Source organism: Melitaea cinxia, chromosome 17 (assembly GCF_905220565.1).
Source record: "Melitaea cinxia chromosome 17, ilMelCinx1.1, whole genome shotgun sequence".
NCBI lineage: Eukaryota > Metazoa > Arthropoda > Insecta > Lepidoptera > Nymphalidae > Melitaea > Melitaea cinxia.
In genome coordinates this window covers 7,700,332-7,725,161 of record NC_059410.1, presented here as the reverse complement: position 1 = coordinate 7,725,161, position 24,830 = coordinate 7,700,332, and the positions used below count along the sequence as shown (strand labels likewise).

At 32.0% G+C, this 24,830-nt stretch overlaps 2 protein-coding genes across 2 annotated transcripts; one reads left to right on the top strand and one right to left on the bottom strand.

Annotated features, from left to right (window-relative positions):
- The first annotated feature begins 6,678 nt into the window (after positions 1–6,678).
- On the top strand, positions 6,679–8,496 carry LOC123661613 (hornerin-like). Its single transcript, XM_045596571.1, has 2 exons — positions 6,679–6,749; positions 7,266–8,496. The coding sequence occupies exons 1-2, from the start codon at positions 6,735–6,737 to the stop codon at positions 8,019–8,021; spliced, it is 771 nt and encodes a 256-aa protein (XP_045452527.1). The 5' UTR covers positions 6,679–6,734; the 3' UTR covers positions 8,022–8,496.
- A 1,302-nt stretch (positions 8,497–9,798) lies between these two features.
- LOC123661844 (SH3 domain-containing protein C23A1.17-like) lies at positions 9,799–10,671 on the bottom strand. The gene has a single exon (XM_045596784.1). The coding sequence runs from the start codon at positions 10,669–10,671 to the stop codon at positions 9,835–9,837; it is 837 nt and encodes a 278-aa protein (XP_045452740.1). The 3' UTR covers positions 9,799–9,834.
- Between the last annotated feature and the right edge of the window lie 14,159 nt (positions 10,672–24,830).

The window sequence follows — 24,830 nt, the reverse complement described above, 5'->3', positions numbered from 1 at the left end:
TTATTTTCCTTTTCAAACATGTGAATTAATTATCCAGCCCAGAAAATACTTAAATGTGAAACATACTGAAAATGGTCCATTCCATGACAAATACCCTTGCAGTTGGATCTAAGGTAAGAACTTAATATAAAAAACAATTTTTAGAAATTAACAAAATCTTGAAATACTTACTTATTTATTTGTAATCAATATTAAATTCCATGTTTTTTTTAGAAATAGAACACCTTGCATATTTAGAGTTGTAAAATGAGCTGTAATTTCGTCAGGTCTGGCATTCCTTTGATTTAGCCTGTAAAATTAAATGCACGAACGTTCTGCATTGCTAAATATCTTGAAATATTTATAGTAACAACCCTTTAAATATTTCCTTTCTAACAACAAAAGAATCGAAAAAATCGGACAACGCTTTACTATATTTTGTCTAAGAACAACATTGTGATTGAACACATCTTCTCACAAGGAAACTAAAATTGTATATTTTCAATGATCATTTCATTGCATCCATAAGGTAATTTACATATTTAACTGACATAAAATAAAAAAGGATATTCTCAATTTGAATGTATTTTTTATGTGATACCGCATAAATTTTTACTAGATTACCGATTTGGATGATTCCTTTTTTATTCAAAAGCTGATGCTTTCCATGTAATTGAAGCCTTCTTTTTTGTTTAATAGCAAACACAATTATATATATATATATATATATATATATATATATATATATATATATATATATTGTATATATATATATTCTTTTTTTTTTCTTATTCAGATAATTTTAAATAGTAATATTTGGCGCCAGCAAAGTAGTTATCGATTTTGAAATTGGAACCTCTAATAATTTAGGTTATTCTACGGATTCTATCGATAGCATAGAAGTGAAAAACTATGGACAAATAAATAACAATGCTGAAAAAACTCCTGTAAATGCATTTTAAAACTGATCTAAAATTTCTTCTCGATAACACTGTTGATAAAAAATTTAATTACATTAAGAAATTTGTTGTGTGGCAAAAAGTGAAAAAACTATGAAGCTAAACCATTTTATTTTCACGAATAAATTTTAACTATTCCCATTAATGTATTATAGTTTTTTTTTTCTCTTCTTTTTACCCGGTAACACTCCAGGTCCACAGCAGGATTGTGGTTTATGACATTAACAAGTGATGAACAGATTTATTTAGTAAATATATCACTAAAACATGTATAAAAATATGTTATATTTTCAAATAATGTAACAATAATTTTTATTTTATAATACCATAGTTATCGTAACTTAAAAATACAATCAAAATCAAAAATAACTTTATTCAAGTAGGTTTCAGATGCACCTCCGATTTGTCATTTTACAAATTAAACTTTTAATTATTTTTAAAAGTGAAGCTACCACCGCTTCGGATGCAGATTCTACAGAGGAAAACCAGCCAGGTTGGTTGGTTTAGGTATGAAAAATTAATCGATATAATTGAAGTCGCTTTTTTTTCGTTTGCCTGCAAACACAATTATATTTTTTTACGACATTACTTTAATTTATTATTTTAAGTGAGAATATTTTGAATATATATTTATAAATAATATTAAATAAGTGGATCAATCTTTAGAATAATATCATCCTTTTAAAAAATCTTTTCCATTGTTATTGTTTTCATTGTATCCATATATATTGTTTTATAAAATATTTAGTATTCTAAATAAAATATACATCCTCCACACACTATGTTTTAATTTTTTAATACAATTTAAAAGTAAGTTAAAGCCAAATTAGTTAATAACGAAATTAAATATTATCCCAGGTAACTTTTAAATATTTTAGTTATATGGCAATCTGGAAAAACAATTCTTCAAAAGCAATTACGTTTTTACATAACTTACACAAGGACATAGATAAAATACCCATTTCTGTCGTAGATAAATTCTATTTCTGATAAACGTAATTGGACTGAAGGAATGCTTAAATACGCTTCAGAAATCAGAGATATGTATATTCATTACATTTAAACGATACAAACATAACGTATAAAGAAGAAAAAAAAATGTTGTCGGTGTCTTTACTGTTAATTTTTTCATTTGTCCTCGTAACGAGCTGGCCGTATGAAGATCGACTAGAAATTAAGGACAACGAAAATGATGATTCTTGGCGACCTATTTACAGTCCGTATGATGACCGTATTAAGCCAATCAAGAATAAGGACAAATACGATGATAAAATGTTAATCGAAAGTGGAAGACCATATTACCCTGGATTCTACACGTTTCCGCTCTATTTTTGGGAAGGTTTTTACCCTCGCCCTGGATATGTATATCCAGAAGTAAACTACTTTTTAAGAAAGGAAATTAAGGAAAAGTCGATACCTCAAAATGAATAATGTCAAGAGCTTTGCGCCATTTTCCACCTCTATTATTTTTTTATATTGAAATAAACATCCCTTCGAAGTTTTGTGTGTAAATAATTATTGTTTTAATAATATATTTATTCACACTCTGAAGAAATTATATAATTGTTTTATTTATATACATTTCAGACTTCTAAGGAAAATTCTTTAAATGTTTTTTATATTATTCAAAATTGTGTAAGAATTGCTTCTTATTTAGTGCCTACAAAAATCATAAAGCAATTGTAGAGATCTTGCTATAAGTATTGATTCAATAATCAAAAGAACTCACCCTCACATCAATGCGGCACCCACTTAAAATTGTTTATAGAATGTCAGTCGAAGAAAATAGATTTTTTTCTTTACATTATATATATTAATTATATCTATATATTATAATACAGGGAACAAAAACTTTGAACCCCTTTTTATGAAAATTGCGCGGACGGAGAAGTATGAAATTTCGAACACTTATACTTTATATAGAGAAGGAGTGCAATACTAATATTTTTTTATAATTATGCATAAAAATACATTAAATCAATAAAAACAATCATTACCCACACTATGTATTTGACACAACACGTACATATATATATACTCTTTTGTTTATTGTTATAGAAATAGTCTTTAACAACAGAACCTTAATAATGATCAAACTTATAATTTAAATAATTATGGTCGAATTTCGACAACTGGCTGAGCATTAGTATTCTTTATTGCACTATATAGTTTTACAATAGCCATTATAATATTGGAAGTGTGAACTTATCTCTAAAAAAGATCTCTACCAGTCAACTCACGGTAGTGAAATATGATATGAACGCGACAATAGAAACAAGAATAGTAGAATAATAAAATATATATACCTATAAAATAAAATACATACACTACTAACACTATATATATGTTTTTAAAGCTGGAAAGCGATGAGCTTTCTTAAATGAATTTTACACGACATCCATCTCGCAACATAACTTGAACTGTTAATTAAAAGGACACTATTTATTTTGTACCGATTAAATTGTAAATAAATGATTGGACAACCGAGGTATGTTTACAAATTCTAAAGAAAATAAATTCGAAGAAATAATTATTATTTATTTTATGGCAAAAAAAAACTTTTTTCGTTTTTAATCATTCATTGCTTCAGCCTATCGCAGTCCACTGCTGGACATAGGCCTCCACAAGTTCGCGCCAAAAATGGCGTGAACTCATGTAATTTGCCCAAAGTCACCACGCTGGGCAGGCGGGTCGGTGACCGCAGGGCTGGCTTTTTCGCACCGAAGACGCTGTTGCCCGTCTTTGGCCTGTGTATTTCAAAGCAAGCAGTTGGGTGGTTATCCCGCTATCGCCGGCCTTTTTAATTTCCAAGATGGTAGTGGATCTGTGTTATCCCTTAATCGCCTCTTACGACACCCACGGGAAGAGAAGGGTTTGCTAAGCCAACCCTTGCTTAAGAACGAAAATGAAGAAAAATAACTATACTGAGAGTATTAAATTGTTGACTAATTACTACAATTACCTACGTGAAGTCGTTTCCAAGCAAACGCGGTGACGTCTTAAGATATTTATAAATGGTCGGAAAGTTTTGCTTGCATTTGACATAAATATGAAATAAATGCAAGGCCATGGCATAAATTGTCTCTTTGTTGACTATGTAATAATAAATGTCTGTTGGTTCATATATATTTAATAAATAATAAATAAATATCATATAACATACACACACGGTCGTCTGTTCCTATGGTAAGCAACTTAATGCTTGTGTTACTAAAGCCGATATTTATAACTTTTTTTTATAAATATACATAGAAATAATACATATACATATATAAATATATAAATACAAATATTATATTACAACCCAGACTCAGGCGGGAATCCAAACCGCAACCCGCAGAACAGAAAGCAGGGCCACTACAAACTGCGCCAACGGACTAGTCATCATTATATTAAAAATTTCTTAACATTATAAACAATATTTTATTAATACGTATGTCAAAAACACAAATTATTGTATGATGATATTCATGTTTACATTATTATCAGTATTATCATTTTAATGTTCCGTACAATGAATACCGATAATGTAGAGAGTCGGCGTAGTCAAGGATTATACATCACATATCAAATTTTACAAGTATTTAAAATTAATATCCACGGGCCTTAAAATGTCCATGCCTTTTATTGAACATCATGCATTATTATTATACTTATCCTACACGCGATTTAGTACTAAAACTACAGTTCGACAGTCTTGTGACTGCTTTTTTGCGGTCTATTAGGAACTTTTTCTCTTCCTGCGTATTGACTAATTATACGGGTCAGTCAGTTCAGCATATTACAGTCCACTGCTGGACATAGCCTCCCCAAATGCGTATCAGACATCCCGAATTTTGGCAATCCTCATCCAGCCCACACCGCCAATCTTATGTAGATCTTTGGTCTAGTGGACCGGAGGACGTCCCACACTGCGCTTAACAAGACGCGGTCTCCACTCCAGTACACGTCTGCTCCAACGGCCATCAGTCCTGCGGCACAATTGACCAGCCCACTGCCACTTCAGCTTGATAATTTTGTGACGTAGCCTATCAGTCTATCGATGCCAAAGGTCCAGACGAAAGGCAAGGCGAGTTAGACTTCGTTTTTATTGGAGAGACAAATCTATGGATAGAAATTTGCAATGCCACGAAACGGGATGTGGAACTTGCTCTTTATGCCTCTTGGTCACGAAAGTTGTGGCATCTGGTCTCTGTGCCACTATTTTAAGTTGAAGGCGCTCGGATTCGTTCAGTGGAGTCATATTGAGAATGGTCCTTTCAGATGGGGATGATGGTTAAGCCTCTACTCTTAGAAAGCTTAAGTCTTCACTCTTGCCGCATCGCTTTATGCTTGCTTTGCGCTTGTCGCGCGCTTAGAGCTCGTTTTTGCGGTACTCCTTTTAAAAACACAGTGAGCCCCGGCGAGACTGTTGGTCGATTCGAACCTTCCAAGCGACAAGAGCCAATGCGTATTTTTTTCTGCGGGATCACTTATGAAAAGAACAGCCACCTGCATCTTTATACCAGGTTCATCATGTTCTCTCGTCTCTCTGATTAACAGTTTTCAAACGTGGCATAGAGGATGGTATGTTGAGACGCTACCAATGTTTCTCATCTCCCGAGTAGTCTCCGCAGTATTTTTGGTACAGCTCGCAGTGATGTCATAATAGAACTTTGGGAAATACTGGATTGTGTAGCTGCTTTGTTCTGTGATGTTGAGTCCTGTGTTGCAGTTGTATTAGTGGTATGTGTGAGCTGTGTTGCGTGGATGGTAGATAACGAGGCGACCGAATCATTTGCCTTGGCAACTATTTGGGCGATCATTCTCAAGAATTTGAGAAAAGTTGATCTTGTAGCCTCTTTCCCCTAGAGGGTAGGGACAGAAATCTGGTCTAATTTAAGCTGTAGCTGGATTTTCAACTCCAGCTTTCTTTGGCCTAATTGTAGTATTTCCAAATGAATATGGAGTGCCCTTTCTTCACATTCTGAGTCGCAGATAGAGGAAGGACTTTTTTTTAAGTCCGAATCGATGCACATACAACGCGAAACCCCCGTGATCAGTCAGAATTTGGACATTGACTGGTTTTAGTGTATCTATTCTTGATTATAATCCTGGCGGTTTTTATAGACGGTAAAAATACCTTCGTTACCGAACCGTTTGTGTATGACTCATAGCGCAGCTGCCATTTCCTCACCATCACGTATCCACCTCTACATACCCACCTCGTACGTTAGTACGATGGAGGGTTTGTTTTGTTTTGTTTTGTTTTGTTGTGGGCTCTGTTTTCCGCATTTAGACACAGAGGTGGTCCGTTATGCGTGAAAAGAGGGCTGACTAGTTCAGCCAGCCCAGCTCCTTCCAGAAGCTCAGAAGCATCTTGGGGCGTTCACAGGCTACAGGCTGTTAGTGCTACATCCTTAACGTAAAGGGTATGACGCATTGTCTACTTACGCGCATTATCCCGTTACGTTCATTGTACGCTTGCGCTGCATCTATCTCTCTTCCACTCATTAGCCTATGCAGCCGAGGAGATGTTTTGTTATGACGTTGTTACGTTAAACTATCGTCCGTATACCAACTTTACAGACAACCAAATTTTTTATAGAACACACTTATTTGAACCTTTAAAGTCGTATAAAAAAACTAGTCTTGGGGAAGGCTTTTTATTTATCATTCCTAAGAAAACGCCGTATTGATATAAAGCTATTCTTTCTGTGAGAATTTTTAAATAAATGAATATCAATGTATGGAATACATTACTTGATATCTATATAAAAGATTCTAACACCGGCTGCAGATTATAACTAATCTACAATGGCTCTCCTTAAGGTAGGATTTATTGTGTTCATATTTAAATTCAGTTGCAAACTTTTGTCATAATATAATACTAATAAAAGTACAAAGTTACATTTTTTAAAAACTGCATTCATAACTAACCCAATTAGGAATATTCTTTTGACGATAGAGAACCTTTTTACGAAAATTTAGCTTATATGATTGAAATGTTAACTTTTAATGTTATTCTATATGCAAAGTATTCTAAGTATATAATAAATGCAACATTGATAAAACTCCAAGGATGCACACAATTATGATTAGAAAAAGTATCTATGTTACTATTAGTTGCACAAAAGAAACTAGCTATATGTATATAATAGGTTCAAATACTATTTGCGATTTCTAATTATCGACCCATGTTTTTCATGTGCTTATCGCAGTCTAAAATAAACTTAAAATGTTGAAATTATAAACAATAAGTTCGTATTATTATACGAACTTATCCTCAAATCCTTAAAACTTTTATAAGCAGAGTCTCTCAACTAATTGTGGTCTTATTTCTTTCAGATACTACTCATTCTGTCTATGACAGGAGCATTAATTGCTACAACTTTTGCTGATACCCAAAAAGAGATGGATAGTATTAGCCTGGGCAGCTCAGGAGGTCGTTCTGCTTCTGGTAGCAATATAAATAGCAAATCTTCTAATAAACAAATAGACTCAGATGGCTCTAGCTTCAGTGAAGGAAGATCTACTGGTCAAATCGGATTTGGTGGTCAAGGTCGTTATAGTAGCAGTTCTAGCCTCGGAAACAGTAACGGTAAGGGTGGTCAAAGTGGGTACAGTGGCAGTTCTAACTCTAGAGACAATAACGGTCAGCGTGGTCAAAGTGGTTACAGTGGCAGTTCTAACTCTAGAGACAATAACGGTCAGCGTGGTCAAAGTGGACAAGGATCTGGAACACAAGTTGAATCTGAAGAAAATCGTGGTCAAATTAGCCGTGGAGGACTAAGCGCGCCTAGTAGTATTGGTGGTTATCATGACCAAAGCAGCTCTGGACAGCAAAATGGTGGCAGTTTGGGTCAACGTGGTAGTAGTCAGACTGGCGTATCAGCATTAGGAAGTCAAGAATCCGGTAGTAGAAATCAGGGCACTAGGAGTCAAGGAGGATATGGTAGTGGTTCGGATAAACAGATTAATGAACAAAGTAAAATTAATAGTCAAGGTTCATCGAGCAGTGGAAGTGGTAACTTTGCTGGACAAGAGAGAGGTCAGGGGCGCTCTGGAGGTGGTTATGGTAGTTACGGTGCAAGTAGGCGTTAATCCTATAAAAAACATCTAAGAACGTTTTATTATTTAATGGTACATTATCTTCAAAAACACGATGCGTCACCATATCGAACTATCAAAGACAACGAGTCTCTACCACGCACAATATTGAATAGCTAACGACCATATATGATATTGGTGTTACTCCGCTTAATTCAAGATACATCATTTTAGTCGTTGTCGTTTGATAGTAAAAAAAAAACACTGCGTAAAAGTATTACGATGATTATTTTGTTTATATTTTTATTTTTCGTGTCGATAGTTTTTAATATACTGTACATGAAAAACGTTCTTATTGACACCTGGCACATTGACATTACAAATTAAAATTATTATTTATATTCTGTGTATCTATTTATTATTCGACATCACGAATTAAATACATTACTAAGTTATAGACACAAAGGTATAATAATTTTTGTATGGAAGAGTTCTTATAACATTAAATATACATATTGCATATACATAATTTGTGTTTGATGCGAACCTTTTCTTAAATCATATATTTACTCTAGATTACATTTTAATAATAATGTAATAAAAAACATTTTTATGTTTTACCTATAGATAAAGGTATATGAACACTAGACATGTGGTACCAATTTCATTAAATTTATAAATCGTTTCTTTAATGAAATAAACAACTTATAAAATAAATACAAAATTGTTCTATGCTGAAAAAAAATTTTTTTGTCATATTAATTAATAACATAAACGAAGTCACTATTACACTACCTACCTTTCAACAAATACATTCAATAACTTTCAACATAATTGTGTTTGCTCGCAAACGAAAAAAAAAACCGACTTCAATTACATCGACAAGTAATACAACGTAGATCGACGAAAAAATAGTCAAGCAACTACGCGTTATCAAAGATTACTCAAAAAAAAGTTATCAAATCTCGATAAAATTTATATGTGACCACATGATAAACATCAGCTTTCGATTAAATTAAAAATTATCAAAATCGGTACACCCAGTAAAAAGTTATTGCGGATTTTTAAGAGTTTCCCTCGATTTCTCTGGGATCCCATCATCAGATCCTGGTTTCCTTATCACGGTACTAAACTAGGGATATACCCTTTCCAACAAACAAAGAATTATCAAAATCGGTACATCCAGTAGAAAGTTATGCGGTATAATACAACTTAGGTCGACGAAAAAAGCGTCAAGTAAAAACGCATTATTAGATATAACTCGAAAAGTAGTTGTTAGATCTCAAATAAATTTAAATAGGACCAATTGGCACACACCACCTTTCGATTAAAACAAAATCTGTCGAAATCGGTCTACCCGGTCAAAAGTTCTGATGTAACATACATAAAAAAAAAAATACAGTCGAATTGAGAACCTCCTCCTTTTTTGAAAGTCGGTTAAAAAATAATTATAGACTAGCTTCGGCTATTCGATTACGGTTCTTGTTACAGACGTTTACAGCACGAAAAATAGTTATAGCTGAAAATTTACTTACAAACAATGTAACGAGGTGGATAAGGGATAAAATTATCTGCAGGGTAGATTGAAGAATAAATGCTTGTAACAATCGCCTTTAAATATATTTCTTTAATATTAATATTAATGACGTTGCCATATCTTCTAATTTTGATATTTATATGAAAAATACCTATATATTGTTGTACAAAACATTATTGCTCTCGACATTATATATTTAAAAGCTTATTTTTCTAACTATCGTTGTATATTTTTTGTATTTTAATGAAATTGTCCTTAAAGTACAGGGATGTCTTAAATTACATTATAAAAAAATATTTTGTACAAAATTATATTACAAATTGAAATTTTTTATTGTATCTCCGGAAGAACAGCCGGTAATGGTTGATTCAAATTTATACGTCCGTTCACAAGTTGTGTTAACATTTGAAGCATCATAGAACCAAAGTATAAAACAAATCTGGATCCTTTAACGAAAAAATTTGGTGTTTCTTCTTTAACCACAGGCGGTTCTTTTATTGGCGGAGGAGATTGAATAGGAGGTGGAACTATAACATCTGGAACCGGAATCGGTACTGGGGCAGGATATGCCATACCGCCTAATGGTATTTGAGTAATATCTGTATGTAACAAAGGCGTATCTGGTACTTTATCTATTACAGGAAATATAACGGGTCCTTTAGAATTTTGAAATACAGGTATAGAAATTATTGGTGGTACGGTACTTTCTACAGGAGTACTAATGACTACGTTTTTTACAGGCTTAGATATAGGTGGTAGAGGGATATCTACAGGTTTTGGAGTTATTTCGATAGTAGGTCTTATCGAAGGCTCAGGTGGAGAAATATCATCGGGTTTTGGTATTACTTCTTCTGTTATTAAAACCTCGGCAGTTGATTGTTTTATATTATTGCCATTTGTTGCTGGTGGCATAAGAACGTTAGATTCTACCGGTAGAACAATTGGAAAGGACTTTTCGTTTTCAACAGGGTTTATAACTGAACTAATAATTACTTCAGGGCTCAAATCTTTTTCTTGTTTATCTAAAACTTCTCCTTCTGGTGTCTTGGAAATTTCTTCGGTTGGTATACCAGCTGGTATTTCATTAGTCACTGGTGATATTTCAGATTCAACAATCTGTCTTTTGTGAATATCATGTTTGAATTCAAACTTTCCAAAAGGCGTCATTTTTCCAAACAAAAATGTCACATCTTTAAACGGAACAGGAATTATTTCAAAATCAAATCTTTTGTGATTTTTTTTCAGTTGATAATGAGGTCTGCACACAATTTCACAGCACTGTATTATAAGAATATAACAAATCGAAACCTAAAACAGAAATAAACTGATTAAACTACAAAATAAATGGATCGCAAAACTTATAAAAACAAAACTGATTCACTTAATACCTGGTACAAAAAATGCATTATGAATTTGCCACTTGAACACTACAAGATCTCTAAGAAATGAAACCATCGAGAATCCTTTAAATAAACTTCAGTTTTATTGTATTCAATGCAGCGAAACGCAAAAACATCATTAAGTCCTAAAACACGCTATAATTTCTTCTTATGAAACTGGGACAAGGAAAAATTTGTGTGAATCAATCGTGCACATCTCGAGCGTGCCGTGCCAGCTACTTAAATATTAAATCAAAAATTATAATAGATTACAATTATATTAGGTTAGTAGTCGGATTTTGATAATTCTTTTTTTTTTATTGTTCTTTTTTGATACTACTTTTTTTATTCTTTTTTGATATGGTATAAACCTCGAAGTTGGTCCCATATACATCTGGAAAAAAATCCCTACCCGAAGAGTGGCGAAATAGGGATGATTTATTGCTCACTCACCCATTTTAACACTGAGTTGTGTATTTTTTTCTCATTATTCTTCTAATAAATTTATTTTTCTCATTCTAGCAGCATTTTTGTAGGCCTACCCATGTTAGTATATAAACCTGTTTTTTTAAAGTATTTATATTGTACAACAAGTAATAGTAAAAGTAGGATTATATAACAGTTAATAGCTGCAGTAGGATAGGTAGGTAGCTATTTTAAAAATAATAAAGTAATTAGTAGATTATAGTCCCAAAAAAATCTACGTGATACAAAACTTTTAACAAAAAAATAAAACCGCCGAAAAAATTTAAAACGATAAGAATTGACTAATTATTTTACCTTTTTCTATTTAACCTTAACAACTACGTTGTAAGTACTTACGTTAATTAATGCAAGTATACCTAAGTAACTCTGAGTCAGCGCCAAAAAATCAATGAACAAAATTCACTAACTAACCTTAAATTTCAAGAAATAATCTTAGGTAAATGTTGACAACACGTTAGGTTGTCGTAAAAATCCCTGTTCTACCAAGTGGGCTAGCAGTTGCGGATCAAACTCCGCATGACAAAAGTGTGTGTATAACCGACTTCAATAAAAGCAGGAGGGTCACAATTCGACTGTAATTTTGAAGTAAAACTTCTTTACGCACGCTTGACTTGGGGAGTAAGCTGGTGACGAGAGCGTTACGAAAAGTGTGATCGGACCAGGTGAACGGAACAAGAGAGAGAAGTGCGAACACACATTTTCTTTTGCTCTTTCTCTCATAGTATAACTAGACATAACTGACGTTTCGTATACCTAAAACACAGTGCAGGCCTATTGTGCAGACGTTTTTCTTCCGTTGTGTGATCTAAAGCACACTTGTTTTTTTCGTCTACCTACGTTGTATTTACTAGTCGATGTAATTGAAGTCATTTTTTTTTTCGTTTGAACACAATTATATAGTCTGAGCGCTTGGGAGCATATTTTGGATTGTCGACACAAGATCTTGGTACAAAGATCATTGACGCTTTTGATTAATATTTTCAATTTAAAAACTAATGCTTGGTTTTTAATGTATCAAACCTAAAAACCAAGCATTAGTATATACAGAGACATATTTTACTTTTAAAGTAGGGTTAATGAATAAACCAATAGCCGTGAGTCAGCCGTGAATAGTTAATATAGAAAAGGGCAAACAATTGTTAGAAAGTAAAATTTCTGGTTTCGAAAGTATGCCCAGAATAATAATTACCTAGTACTCGTATATTTTTACATCTACAGTGAAATTTCATACTAGTAATTTATTGAAGGTGACTAATTATCATTTTAATTTTTTTCAAATAGGTTTTGGTATGAAGTAAGGATTCTAAAAAAATTTGTGACAAAAATTATGCATTTAAGTTAGTATGTATTTCGTAATAAATGCTAATTAAGCACCACTCTCGTGCCAGGCGGTAGAAAGTAGCGTGGGGGTCGGCTCACGCAACACTCACTCATTTAATTCAGTTGGAATTATCTTCTTCATATGTTATACGTAAAGTGAAATAAAATCAATATTTTTTCGAAGACTATGCAATTTTAAATAATGTGATTTTTTTTTGTACTGTGGTGTTTGTTACTCCTGATGCCACTGTTTTGTTTCTTACAAATCACTGTGTACAAATTGGACCGCATTACCAAAATTTCGGTAAGATATATACATTACATAAACATATTTTTGTAAATTTATGCCGGTGTTGCGTTTATATAATATATATTAAAAATATATATTCATTAGTATATATAACATACTAATTAGATCAAAGTCGATATTTCTAATTTGTGTGACATTTGTAGTAATTAAATTACTTAAGTTTATCATTTAGCTATCTTAATAGACAGACTATCTTTGTAGACATTGTCTATAGTTTATTCTTTTTTATTGTAAATTCTTAGTGTTGTTCTATAAGATTAAGTCATTTACACTGCATTTATACTCAAAAAATCTATTGATAGCTACCCTACAAAATCAGAAAAGTACCTTTCAATAAACCTCTAAATATTTATTTAGTCGATCCCAAGTTTGTTTCTTATTGATAATATAAAGTTGAAATTTAAGTATTATCCAAATTGAATTTTCGTTTACATAATGTAAGTAAACATATTCACGTTTAATTATATAACCACTTCAGTTGTCAACATAATTATTACGCATTATGACACACATTTAAAAAAATTGCAATAACTATATTAATTTTCTTTCATTGTCTTTACTAAACATTAAAATACATAAATATAAATGAAACCGCACTAATGTGTCAAATACTAAGATTAAACATTTACCAGCACCAGTCTATATTTTACTCTTAGACTGTTTTGGTCCTTAAAATAATATTAGATAGGTTATTATTTAAGATCTGTTACAACCTAAAATATTGCAGTCGCCTGCATAGGCTACGGTAATCGCTTACCATCAGGGGAGCCATAATTTTTATCTAATATTTGCTATTTATCAGAAAAGAATAACTTGCTTAAAATTTCTTGTAGTTTTCGTGATGTATGTGTTAAGAGCCATTTCACAAAAATCGGTAACAATCCGCGAAATTGTAATATTTTGACGTCGTTAAACTCAGTGTTGGATGCAATAATGTAATTTATATTCTTGAAATATAATAGAGCAACCTTTGTTGTAGTCCATAGTCAAATCAGAATTTTGATTTATATTATGTGTATAAAATTATTAACCTTTTCATCAGCCTCCTCCCTGGGTAAACGGTCGCAATGTATACTTTGAAGTCCTACTTTTCAATAACCTCTACGTTGAAACCATTTTAAAAAAATATCATAATATGTGGAATATAATTTTGTTGTCCACTATCATAGATTTTTATTCCATTTGTATCTCTATTAAACGATAAAAAAAAATTTAAAGTTACGAATATTTTCCAAATAAGTACAATTTTAAAAGCGATATTTCTCTTAGAAAACTAAGAAATTTTAACGAACTATCTTCATCAAAGTAAACTTACATCATTAAGGAATACAAAAAAAATAATTAGAAGATGTAATTATTTTTAATACATTTTATATTAAATAATAAAAAGATAGTATATATTGCCACGCATCAAGCCCGGTAAATCAGTCGAGCCACGCCAGTCCACGCCAAATTCTGCGCAGCCGTCTCTTTCGCTCACACGCGCCAAGCGCCTGTTGTTATAGCGGATAAAACGCATTTGATACTTTCATAATAAAATATAAATAAAATAAACATATTACGAAAATGACTGTAAAATAATATAATGATAATTTCTGTAAACAAATGTATAATTTAATTTTCTTTTCTCACACTATCAATACAAATAGGCATTTCAATCTGTTTGTCTTGTTATTTGTTAATTAATATGTTTGTCGGTGTCGATGTCATTAAATGCTTTTTTATTCATATCGTAAATATTAGATTCATTCGTAAACTGAAAAAACTAAATCAATTTAAAAAAATTGTTTCATAAAATTGATTTTTTTAATTTTATTTTAAATTTATTGACTGTTGTTATATAACATACTTGAAATTTTTAACAAATTAATTATGTAAAAAACATTTTATACCATAGTTATAATTTTTATTATACATCAGAAAATGATCACGATGGTCTTTTGGTTGTCACACTATACGTACTAGCACAAAGATCGCGCGGCTCGTACGACTCGCGCGATGCGACCAAAACCTAAACTTGCAGAGCGTAAAATTGTGAAATGGCTCTTAATAGTTAAAACTATTAATCCATAAATCGCAGAGCTCGTAAGTCGAAGTTATACTTTCTAATTAAAGTTCTAACTGATAATTACAAGTAGTTCTCAGTAAATAAATTTCTAAAGCGATAAAAAGCCCTCCGTGACATTCTTGATTTTATTTTATTAATTTGCTTTCATTCGCGCCGTCTATGTCTCGTGTAGTCATCACACACACATATTTTTTGTAAGACTCTTTGATATTTCTTCATTGATAATTTATGTGATCTTTTTACTATTACCGTTAAAGTTGTGAACTATTTACCAGTTGTGACTTATCAGCTACGGCAGAGATGTAGTAGTTTAGCCGTATAAGTAGTTATTGTTACCCATATCTTGGGAAGTTTTAAAAAGAAACGGAATGGCAATAGTTTCAGTATTGTAAATTCAATATAACAATGAGACGATTTTCTGTTAACATTATTCAACTTAGTCCAAACAAAATTAAACTTATAGTTTACTGATTTGATTTATTAGTGATAGATATTACTTATTTTGTAGTTAAACACAGTTTATTATTTTCAAAAGATTATCTTCAGAGTTTTTTGCCGATTCTTCTCTGCAGAATCTACATTCCATATCGATGATAGCTTCAATTAAAATTTTAATAAACAATAAAATATTCACTTAAAATTTAACAAATAATCAGTTAAAATTTTAATTTGAAAAATGACGGTTATTTTGATTTTGATTGAATGAAAATACATTAATAAGCTATTTTTAAAAATACAAAAGTTCTTATAATTATTACGTATTACAAGAAAAGCGAACTTTTATTGTTTCAGAACCATGACATCTGGAAAAATAATCGTTATGACTACGACCTTCGCTCTGTTACTTAGTTTTTGCACTTGTAACACGATAGATAAAATTATACAAGGATTCTTTGGTAAAGAAACTGGCCAAAGAAGTTTGTCAGATGCAATTACCGAATATTTGGATCACCTGTTCCCAAAAGACGATAAAGAAACCAGAATTTTGAAAGTACTATTTGGTTTTTTCGCTGACGACGAACTCCCTGGGTTAGAAGGGGGATTGGAAGCTCTAGATTTTCTATCGGAATGAAGGCAAATTATTTCACGAGGGAAATTATAAAATAATTTAGATGGAAAAAAATGCCAATTAATGCGACAATCTTAATCTAAGATAAGCCGCTCACGTGATAATTGTCGGCAAACGAATTAAACTGTTAACTGCAATAGAGATTTAGTAAATAGTAATAATATTTATTTTTAATTTATAGAACTAAATGTAAGTTTTATTTAGACTTGTTTACTTTATTGACAAATTTATACTTAAATAAAGTACAATTTTGTGTATTTAATTACTATTGTGTATAAATATGTAATCTAATTTATAATAAAATCAATAATTTCTTATTATAGTATTTTTCTTTCATTTTTTTTTTAAATACCCAGTGAATTCTGATTTAATAATATTTTTAATATTATAAAATACACAATACACCCATATGCCCTAAACAAGCAATCTAAATACTAGGCTTCAGAATATTGTAATTTAATTAATTAATTGATTGATAAAACAAAATTTAATATACCATTATAAGTTTTAAAACAATTTTTATACCCGTAAAATAAAGATAAAAAAAGATTTTAACGATTAAATACATGTATTTATTATAAATAAACGATTGTCAAAGTAATATTATGTCATGTGACAAATAAATTGCAAGGAAAAAGTATGGTCTTATAGGTATGTAGGTTATAAGTTTGTCGATCGCCTATGGTATGATATGAATAATGAAAAGGAAATCCTTTACTGGTGTGCGAAAGTCGGTCATGTAAAATTTCACTTTTTATTTACCAAGAACATTGTCACTCTTTCCTTAAAGCTGTATATAATTATATATCAAATAATATTTTTGTTAAAAAGATGAATGGAATGGATGGGTGGCGTTTCATTTTCCTTGAATAATATTTTAAATTTCATTACTTCTTATATCCAATATAAATTTGAATACCAAAGCCATTACTTAAAATGAAATAATTGCCTTTAAAATAAAACAGGCGTGCTTTCCATAAAGTAAATATAGTCGTGCATTTTTTTATAACTATACTTTTCGACAAACAATGCGCTCTTTTATTTCAACACATCGAGTTGTCAATCGTGGCATATTTGTACTTTTATAAGAAAGCTTTTCACCTTTTTCTTCTATACTTGGCACATCGATATCATTGTCCTTATCTGCTTCCTCTGGTGGTGCATAGTCATAAACAGGTGGTCTTCTGCTATTCGAAAATGGTGGTTGGTTGTAACCACATTCTAGTCTTCCTTTTCTTATTCGACATCCATTTTGTAATTCAATATCACCCTCTGCATTTTGTGTTCCCCCTACATTTCTGTTGTAACCACATAAAACTCTGTCACCCACTGTTCGACATAATTTACCATCATAATTATACGGACAACACCGTTTACGCTTCTTTTCTGTTACTTGTTCTGTAACTTCTATGTTGTTAATTGTTTGTGAAAGTCGTTCATTTTGAGTATTGATAGCATTCGAAGGACATCCACAACTATCAGTTTTTATTCCATGTCGTATCACCGCCAACAAAACCTGTATATCAGTAATAAAATATATATTTAAAATTATTTTGTTTCTTACAAAAGCATTATTAAGCGATACAACTTGTAAAAGAAAATTTAAAAGCAGTAAAACTAGTAGTATTGTTATTTCTAAAATCAAAGAAATGTACTAAATTAATATTAAATCAAACCATAGCAATTGCTCCATACTTTGTAAGCATCTCTCTTATCACAAATAATTATAAAACGTTTTCAATTAACTTTTTAATCACGCTTTGGTACAGTGAAATGAAAAAGATGGACTTACGTCAAAATTATTTTTATTATACATTTTCATTCAACAATTACAATGCAGCTATTCTTGCTCTAAGATCAGACTTAATTTGTTTAAATTTTGACTGCTTAATAATAGGAACGTGTTCTGATTTCTTTTGTTTATAATAGTCTAACATAGCGTTTAAATTTTCTTTATTTATTACTTTCAGGTCTTTTTTTGCGTGGCGACGCATAGCAGAGAGAGATATTTTACCTTTTTTATAATCATCTATCATATTACCTAAAATCTTTCGTTTTGAGCTATTTAATGAGAATTTCTTTTTTAATTCATGGCTTTTCATATCCTTAACTAACTCTAAATTTTTAATTGATAGTTTTTTGTATTTCGAATCTATGTTTTTTAGCATACTTAATTCTTTACTTTTCCTGTCAAAAATTTTATCCTTTTTCTGTAATTCGTATTCATTTAATAGCTTATTAAAATTTCGACTATTTAAATTATCAAGGTTCGCCATATTTTTATTTCTTAACTTGATAAGAGAAAGACTTCCTTTTTTATAATCATTTATCATATCTCGGAACAAAGCGCTTTTTGACGAGGTTAAAGGAAACCTTTTCTTTATATTCACATAACTTTCATTTTCATGTTTCTTAGCAAAATTTCTAATCCTCTCTTTTTCATTTTCATCTAAATGTAATTTAGAGTCTTTTGATACGTCGAGATTTAAATTTCTTTCTTTAAAATCATGTATAAACGATTTAACTTTACTCCCTATTGATTTAGATACAGAGTATCTGTCATACTCATTGACAATCGTGTTTATTATGGGGTTACTTTTAGTAGATTTTGTCAGTTTTTTCCTAAAAATTGTTATTATTGTTGGCTTATTAACAACACTTATTTCTTTATCTTCCTTCAGAAATATCTCACTTTTATTTATTTTCAAATTATCTCTGACGCTTTCTAAATTTATACCACCTATTTCAAAATCATCTAACTTTGGATCTGGTACACCAAATATCTTTTTTTTGACACATCGTTTAATTTTCCTGCATAACCAGTTACAAATTTTCCGTCTACATTTTTGACAATAAGTTCGTTTTTTTCTTACTCGTCTTTTTTTCTTCTGTGTTTCTTTTTGTTTCACTCCTTAAATTTAACAAAATATATTTATTATTCAGCTTCTTAGACTAAATTCTTAATACAAAATGGCTACATGCAACAAACTTTTCAACTTACTCTTTTTCCGACGTTTACACATTCTATGGAAGCTAGTACTACAATTTATACATTTTTAAGGCCACGTGGCATTTGTTACTAGGTGGTAGGGGTAGAGTTGACCTGCCCTTATCTAAATAGTACACTAAATACGAAAGAAATCAAGCTGCGTATATCTAGATAAGTCATGAACAATAATAATGACAAAAATGACATTTAATCTATGTCATCAATAAAACGAAAAACAATATTGGTGGACTTTTATGTTCTAGCATCCATTATAAAACTTTTATTAAAAAATCTATACAAGTAAAATTCATTTACCTCTCATATATAAAACTATCACTAGAAAAATTAAATTATTTTTTGTATAATGTCTTAAAAAATGGTATGACATTTGTGCGTTTCTTTGCTAGAATCATTTCATCCTTACAAATTCAGAGTGGCAAAAAAATTGTTATTATATATTGATTTACGGTCAACGTTTTAAGATATGTTATTGTGTAATATTTTAATTACACATCAAAAAACTTATGACCCAGCAATATATGTTCATCAGAAATAAATCATTGTTACAACAAATATATTATTTCGCATGAAGTAAACCAATCGATTATCAAAACTAACATTACAAATATTTCGAAAAAAAAAACGTCTTTTTCAGTTTGTATTTTTTTCTCTGATGTTAGACAAAAAAACTATTTATTTTTTTAACTATTCTTGCAGCATGTTTCTTATTAGCATATCAAAACTTGCTGGGCATAAAATACTTTTAAAATTTTAAATGACACGCTCATCAAATTTATTTGTTTTTGTATAGTATTATTTCTTATAGATGTCATGGAACATGTCATAATGTCATAGGTAGCATTTATAAATAAATGCTTAGAGTGGAATACATAATTCTAATTCGAACTTCCTTATCACAATACCAACATTGTAAATAACGCCATTTTCAAGATTTCAAGCAATCTGTTAAATACCTAATTCACAGATACATTGCAAGGCAATTGCTGCTGCATTGTGCTGTGTGGCTACGGCACTAAAGAATTTAGCCACCCCCTCTCTTCCCGTGGGTGTCGTAAGAGGCGACTAAGGGATAACAAGGTTCCACAACCACCTTGGAACTTAAGAAGCCGACTGATGGCGGGATAACCATCCAACTGCTGGCTTTGAAATACACAGGCCGAACACGGGCAGCAGCGTCTTCGGTGCGACAAAGCCAGTACTGCGGTCACCAACCCGCCTGCCCAGCGTGGTGACTATGGGCAAAACACATGAGTTCACGTTATTTTTGGCGTAAACTTGTGGAGGCCTATGTCCAGCAGTGGACTGTATAGGCTGTAATGATTGCAAGGCAATTGTTATTGTGTAATTAGATAATTAGTTCGTTCTTTCAGTAGGGTTGGGTTATTTTGTTCTTTTTTTTGCATTGACTAGGTATATTTTTAAACAGCACTGTTTAAATAACTGCTTTACAATTTTATTTTATTTTTTGTGGCTGTTTTCTTTTTCTTTTTTTTTAATGTACCTAAGTCGACAAATACGAGTAAGCGCACGGCTCACCTGGTGGTAAGTTACCGTAGCCTATAACGCCTGCAACACCCCCGCCTACTCTTCTTGCCGACTCTATCCCCAATCACCCAGGAGCTCTGGTCACCTTACTCACCAACAGGAACACAACACTACTTGATAACAGTATAATTTTGCTGTGATCTTCTGTAACGTCGAGATACTACCCCAGTCAGGCTGCTCCATATGTTGAGCAGGTAATTTCCTGCTTTGCCCTACCTCAGTTAAAATGTTATTTTCTACTGTGCTGTTGTCAAAACCTGCTCTTACAATTCAATAATGTTATAGAAAAATTAAAGTTTCCCACAGTTCGTATGCTATGTTATAATTAAATCTTGATCATCATTACAGCCTATACAGTCCACTGCTGGACATAGGGCTCCACAAGTTTACGCCAAAAATAACGTGAACTCATGTGTTTTGCCCATAGTCACCACGCTGGGCAGGCGGGTTGCTGACCGAAATCTTGATACTAAGGTGTAATAAGTAATTAATATTTAGATTATTTTTGCCAGTTAAATTCTGTTCCACTTAAATAAATTGTAGTTTGTGATAAAAAAATAGAACTCTTGTTTTATAAAAAAAATGATGCAATAAGTTTACTGTGCGCTAGTCATTTTTAGATGTACGTTCATAACAAAAGCTTCACATTGAAATAAACAGCGATTAGCCACTAACATAAATTGTTGCTAAACTAAAAATATTTTGCTGTAACTATTTTGCTGTGCAATCAGTATTTTTAGTTAGAATTGGGATTTTTCCTTATTACAAATTAACATTTTTGATTTACTATAAAATAGCGCTCCATTATTATACATTGACAGAGCAAAACTAACTGTAATTAATTTTACAAAAATATGTACTTAATCCCAGACAAATAAACCATTAAATCATTTACATTCTTATTTATTTTAATACGACTTTAACAACTGTTATTTTATGTAAAGAAATGTTCAACTATGGTATTTGTTACACTCGGGGGGTACCTGTGTCGGGTCGCCGGGAGGGCGCCCTCTCCTCGTTGCCACCACTGCCAGGATTGTCCCGACGAGTCGGCGCAACACGCGTTGGAGGAGTGTTCGGCGTGGGCGGAGGAGCGCGAAGAGCTCCGAAGCGTAGTTGGACCGGACCATTCGCTGCCGGCCGTGATTTCTGCCATGGCCGGCGAGAGGTGCTGCGACGCCGTCCTCGCATACTGTGAGCGGGTGATGGCGCAGTAGGAGGCGGCGGAGCGGGTGAGGGAGGACACCACCGACCTTCCCCTCCGCCGCAAAAGGACCGGGTATCAGAGGCTGGCGCACGACAGCCGCCTCCCTCCCTAGACGCCAGGCAGAACAGAATCTGCCGGGTAGGCGCGCGCGGTGTCCCCCGCGCGGCACCCTCCCAAAAGGAAAGGAAAGGGCCTGACGATGCACGCCACCGGGGTTTGCAGACGAATCTGGATTCCTGCGACCCGGCGATGAAGGTGGACACCGCTGGTTTTTAGTGGGTAGTCCGGCATTGCACTCACCGCCGGGAGCCCCACACTCCCGCTGCCCAGTTCGGCGGCGGGGTCAGTGCGTAAATGCATTTTCCAGCGTAAAAAAAAATGGTGTTTGTTATACACTAGTTTATTAACTCGGGTGAACTTGGATAAATTTATTTATAAATAAATTAATTATTCAAAGTAAGTCATGTCCAAGTTTATTATATTTTTTATATTTTGTAACAAAGATTCACTTTACTAATCATATAAAACTACGGCTCATAAAATAATAATTACTTTTTAACTGACTTCAAAAAAAGGAGGGGGTTACTCAATTTGACCGTATATATATATATTTCTTTTTTTTAATGTATGTTCGGGGATAACTCCGTCGTTTATTTTTTGAACCGATTTTGATAATTCTTTTTTGTTCGAAAGGAGATATCCATAGTTTGGTACCATGATAAGGAAACGAGGATCTGGTGATGGGATCCCAAAGGAATCGAGGGAAAGTCTCGAAAATCCGCATAGCTTTTTACTGGGTGTACCGATTTTGATGATTTTTAATTTAATCGAAAGTCGATGTTTATCATGTGTCACATTTAAATTTCATCGAGATCTGATTACAATTTTTAGAGTAATCTTTAATAATGCGTATTTACTTGATTCTTTTTTCGTCTACCTACGTTGTATTACTTGTCGATATAATTAAAGTCGGTTTTTCTTCGTTTGCCTTCAAACACAATTATTTCCTAAAACGTTGTGTAGGATTTTTTACAACTAGATTTTATCTTGCTGGTAATTTATTACAAGCAAACGTAAGCATTTTAAGCAATGACTGTACTTAATTGGCAGTTAATTCAAATCAACTTTTCAAGTATATTTTATAATCATTTTTTATGAACATGCTTTTAGTAAGTATCTATGTCTGTTGTTTGTTCAAATTAAATTATGTTATTTCAAATTAAGGGTTTGAGTTAAATTCGTGGTTTTCTTTCATATTATGATAGTAAAAATTTCAGTAATTTGAATTTAGCAAAATTTTATTTTATAAATGTATGTTATAAACTTGCATTAATCATTGGTTTTTCAGCTTTGTTTTTTATTAAGTGCTGTAATCAATGCAATTCATTGTACACCTAAATTGGGAAACGATTTATTAGATCGGCTGTTACAAGAACTGAAACTAACAAATAGTTCAAAAGAACTACCAAACAGTCAAGAAAACTGGCTGAAAGGAAATCTTAGACAACGTACTAAAATCGAAAAAACATCAAAAACGCCATGCTCGGGATACGATTATAACGAAAATTTATGCAAAACTGTTGATGACAGAGTAATTTGTGGCTACAATAAAAATATCGGCAATATTAGTGTAAATATAGTAAACATAGGGAAAAATTGTAGGATTCGTGGTGATAGATTAGAATGTGGATATATAGTTGGCCCATTTAAACTCCCAAGACGACCGCCAGCTAACGATGAAGCATTTGATACGAAGAACAAAACATTTCATCTACGTTACAGACCAACACGAACAACTATCATGTTGCCAAAGTTAAACGTAACTCATAAACTAAAAAATTTCAAAGTTAATCTTATAACACCACAACAAACGCAGAACTTAAATCTAGGATCGGACAATACGATGAAAACAAGTATTCTAATCGTAAAATCTTCTCCGGCCACTTCCTCAAATTTAAAAACAAGTTTATTATATAATTCCAGTTTTTTTACTGCGTCACGCTCTAGTTTAACCTCCATCCGTCCAGTAATATCAAGAAGGCAATTTAAAGTAAAGAAAATCAAAAGATTTTGTGTCGATAAAAGCGATAGTATATTTTGTCAATTTATCGAATGACGAATAAAGCTACGAAAGTGATTACACTATATTTTTTCTAATAAAAATATATTTGATATTTTAATGAACAAAAACTACAAAGTGAAATATAGTTTATTTTAAAATATTTGTATAAAAGCTGTTGAATTTTCGCGAAAATTATAGTATGTAAAAATTGGTATTTTATCAATATCAAAAATCATCAGCTACAGGCTTTATCGTAACAATGACACCTTGTAACTGATTTTAAATTTAACTAATAGCCAGAGAAAAAACGCTCGTATTTTATACTACTGATCTTATATTCTACATATTTACAGAATAGCCAGAATCGAATTCAGAAATTAAATTCAAATGATGATTTTTTTACATAAAAAGCTCGATTAGATAAAAAAAAAATTGAGGTATAAGCGCCTGATAAAAAATTATCTGCGGTAACGACGGCGGTGTCTGCAAATAAACCATGACGTTGGGGTTATTGAACCTTTCAAATGTTTCAAGTGATCATATGATGATATAATCACAATGATTCAAATAAAAAACAAGGCTTCTAGTTGCAAGGCATTCTTTCATGAAAGAGCTAGGATTCAAATAGATCGGCTACTTTTTTTTGAGACAGGGACATATCGACGGGCCCGAAGAACAAAATCGTATCTGCAAAATTACCAATTTACAGTACGAAGCTTAGAAGTTCTGCTGAAATACAATCATTTACTACTTACGCAAATAAAGATGATGTTTAGAAAATCATTGTAAAAGCTAATCAGGAACTTTGTTTATTTATTTCTACATGTTTATAAAGACTTTAACTTTTATTTTAGGCTAAAATTAATTCTT

Coding starts and splice junctions, on each gene's coding strand:
- LOC123661844 (XM_045596784.1), bottom strand. CDS start 10,671: ATGACGCCTTTTGGAAAGTTTGAATTCAAACATGATATTCACAAAAGA.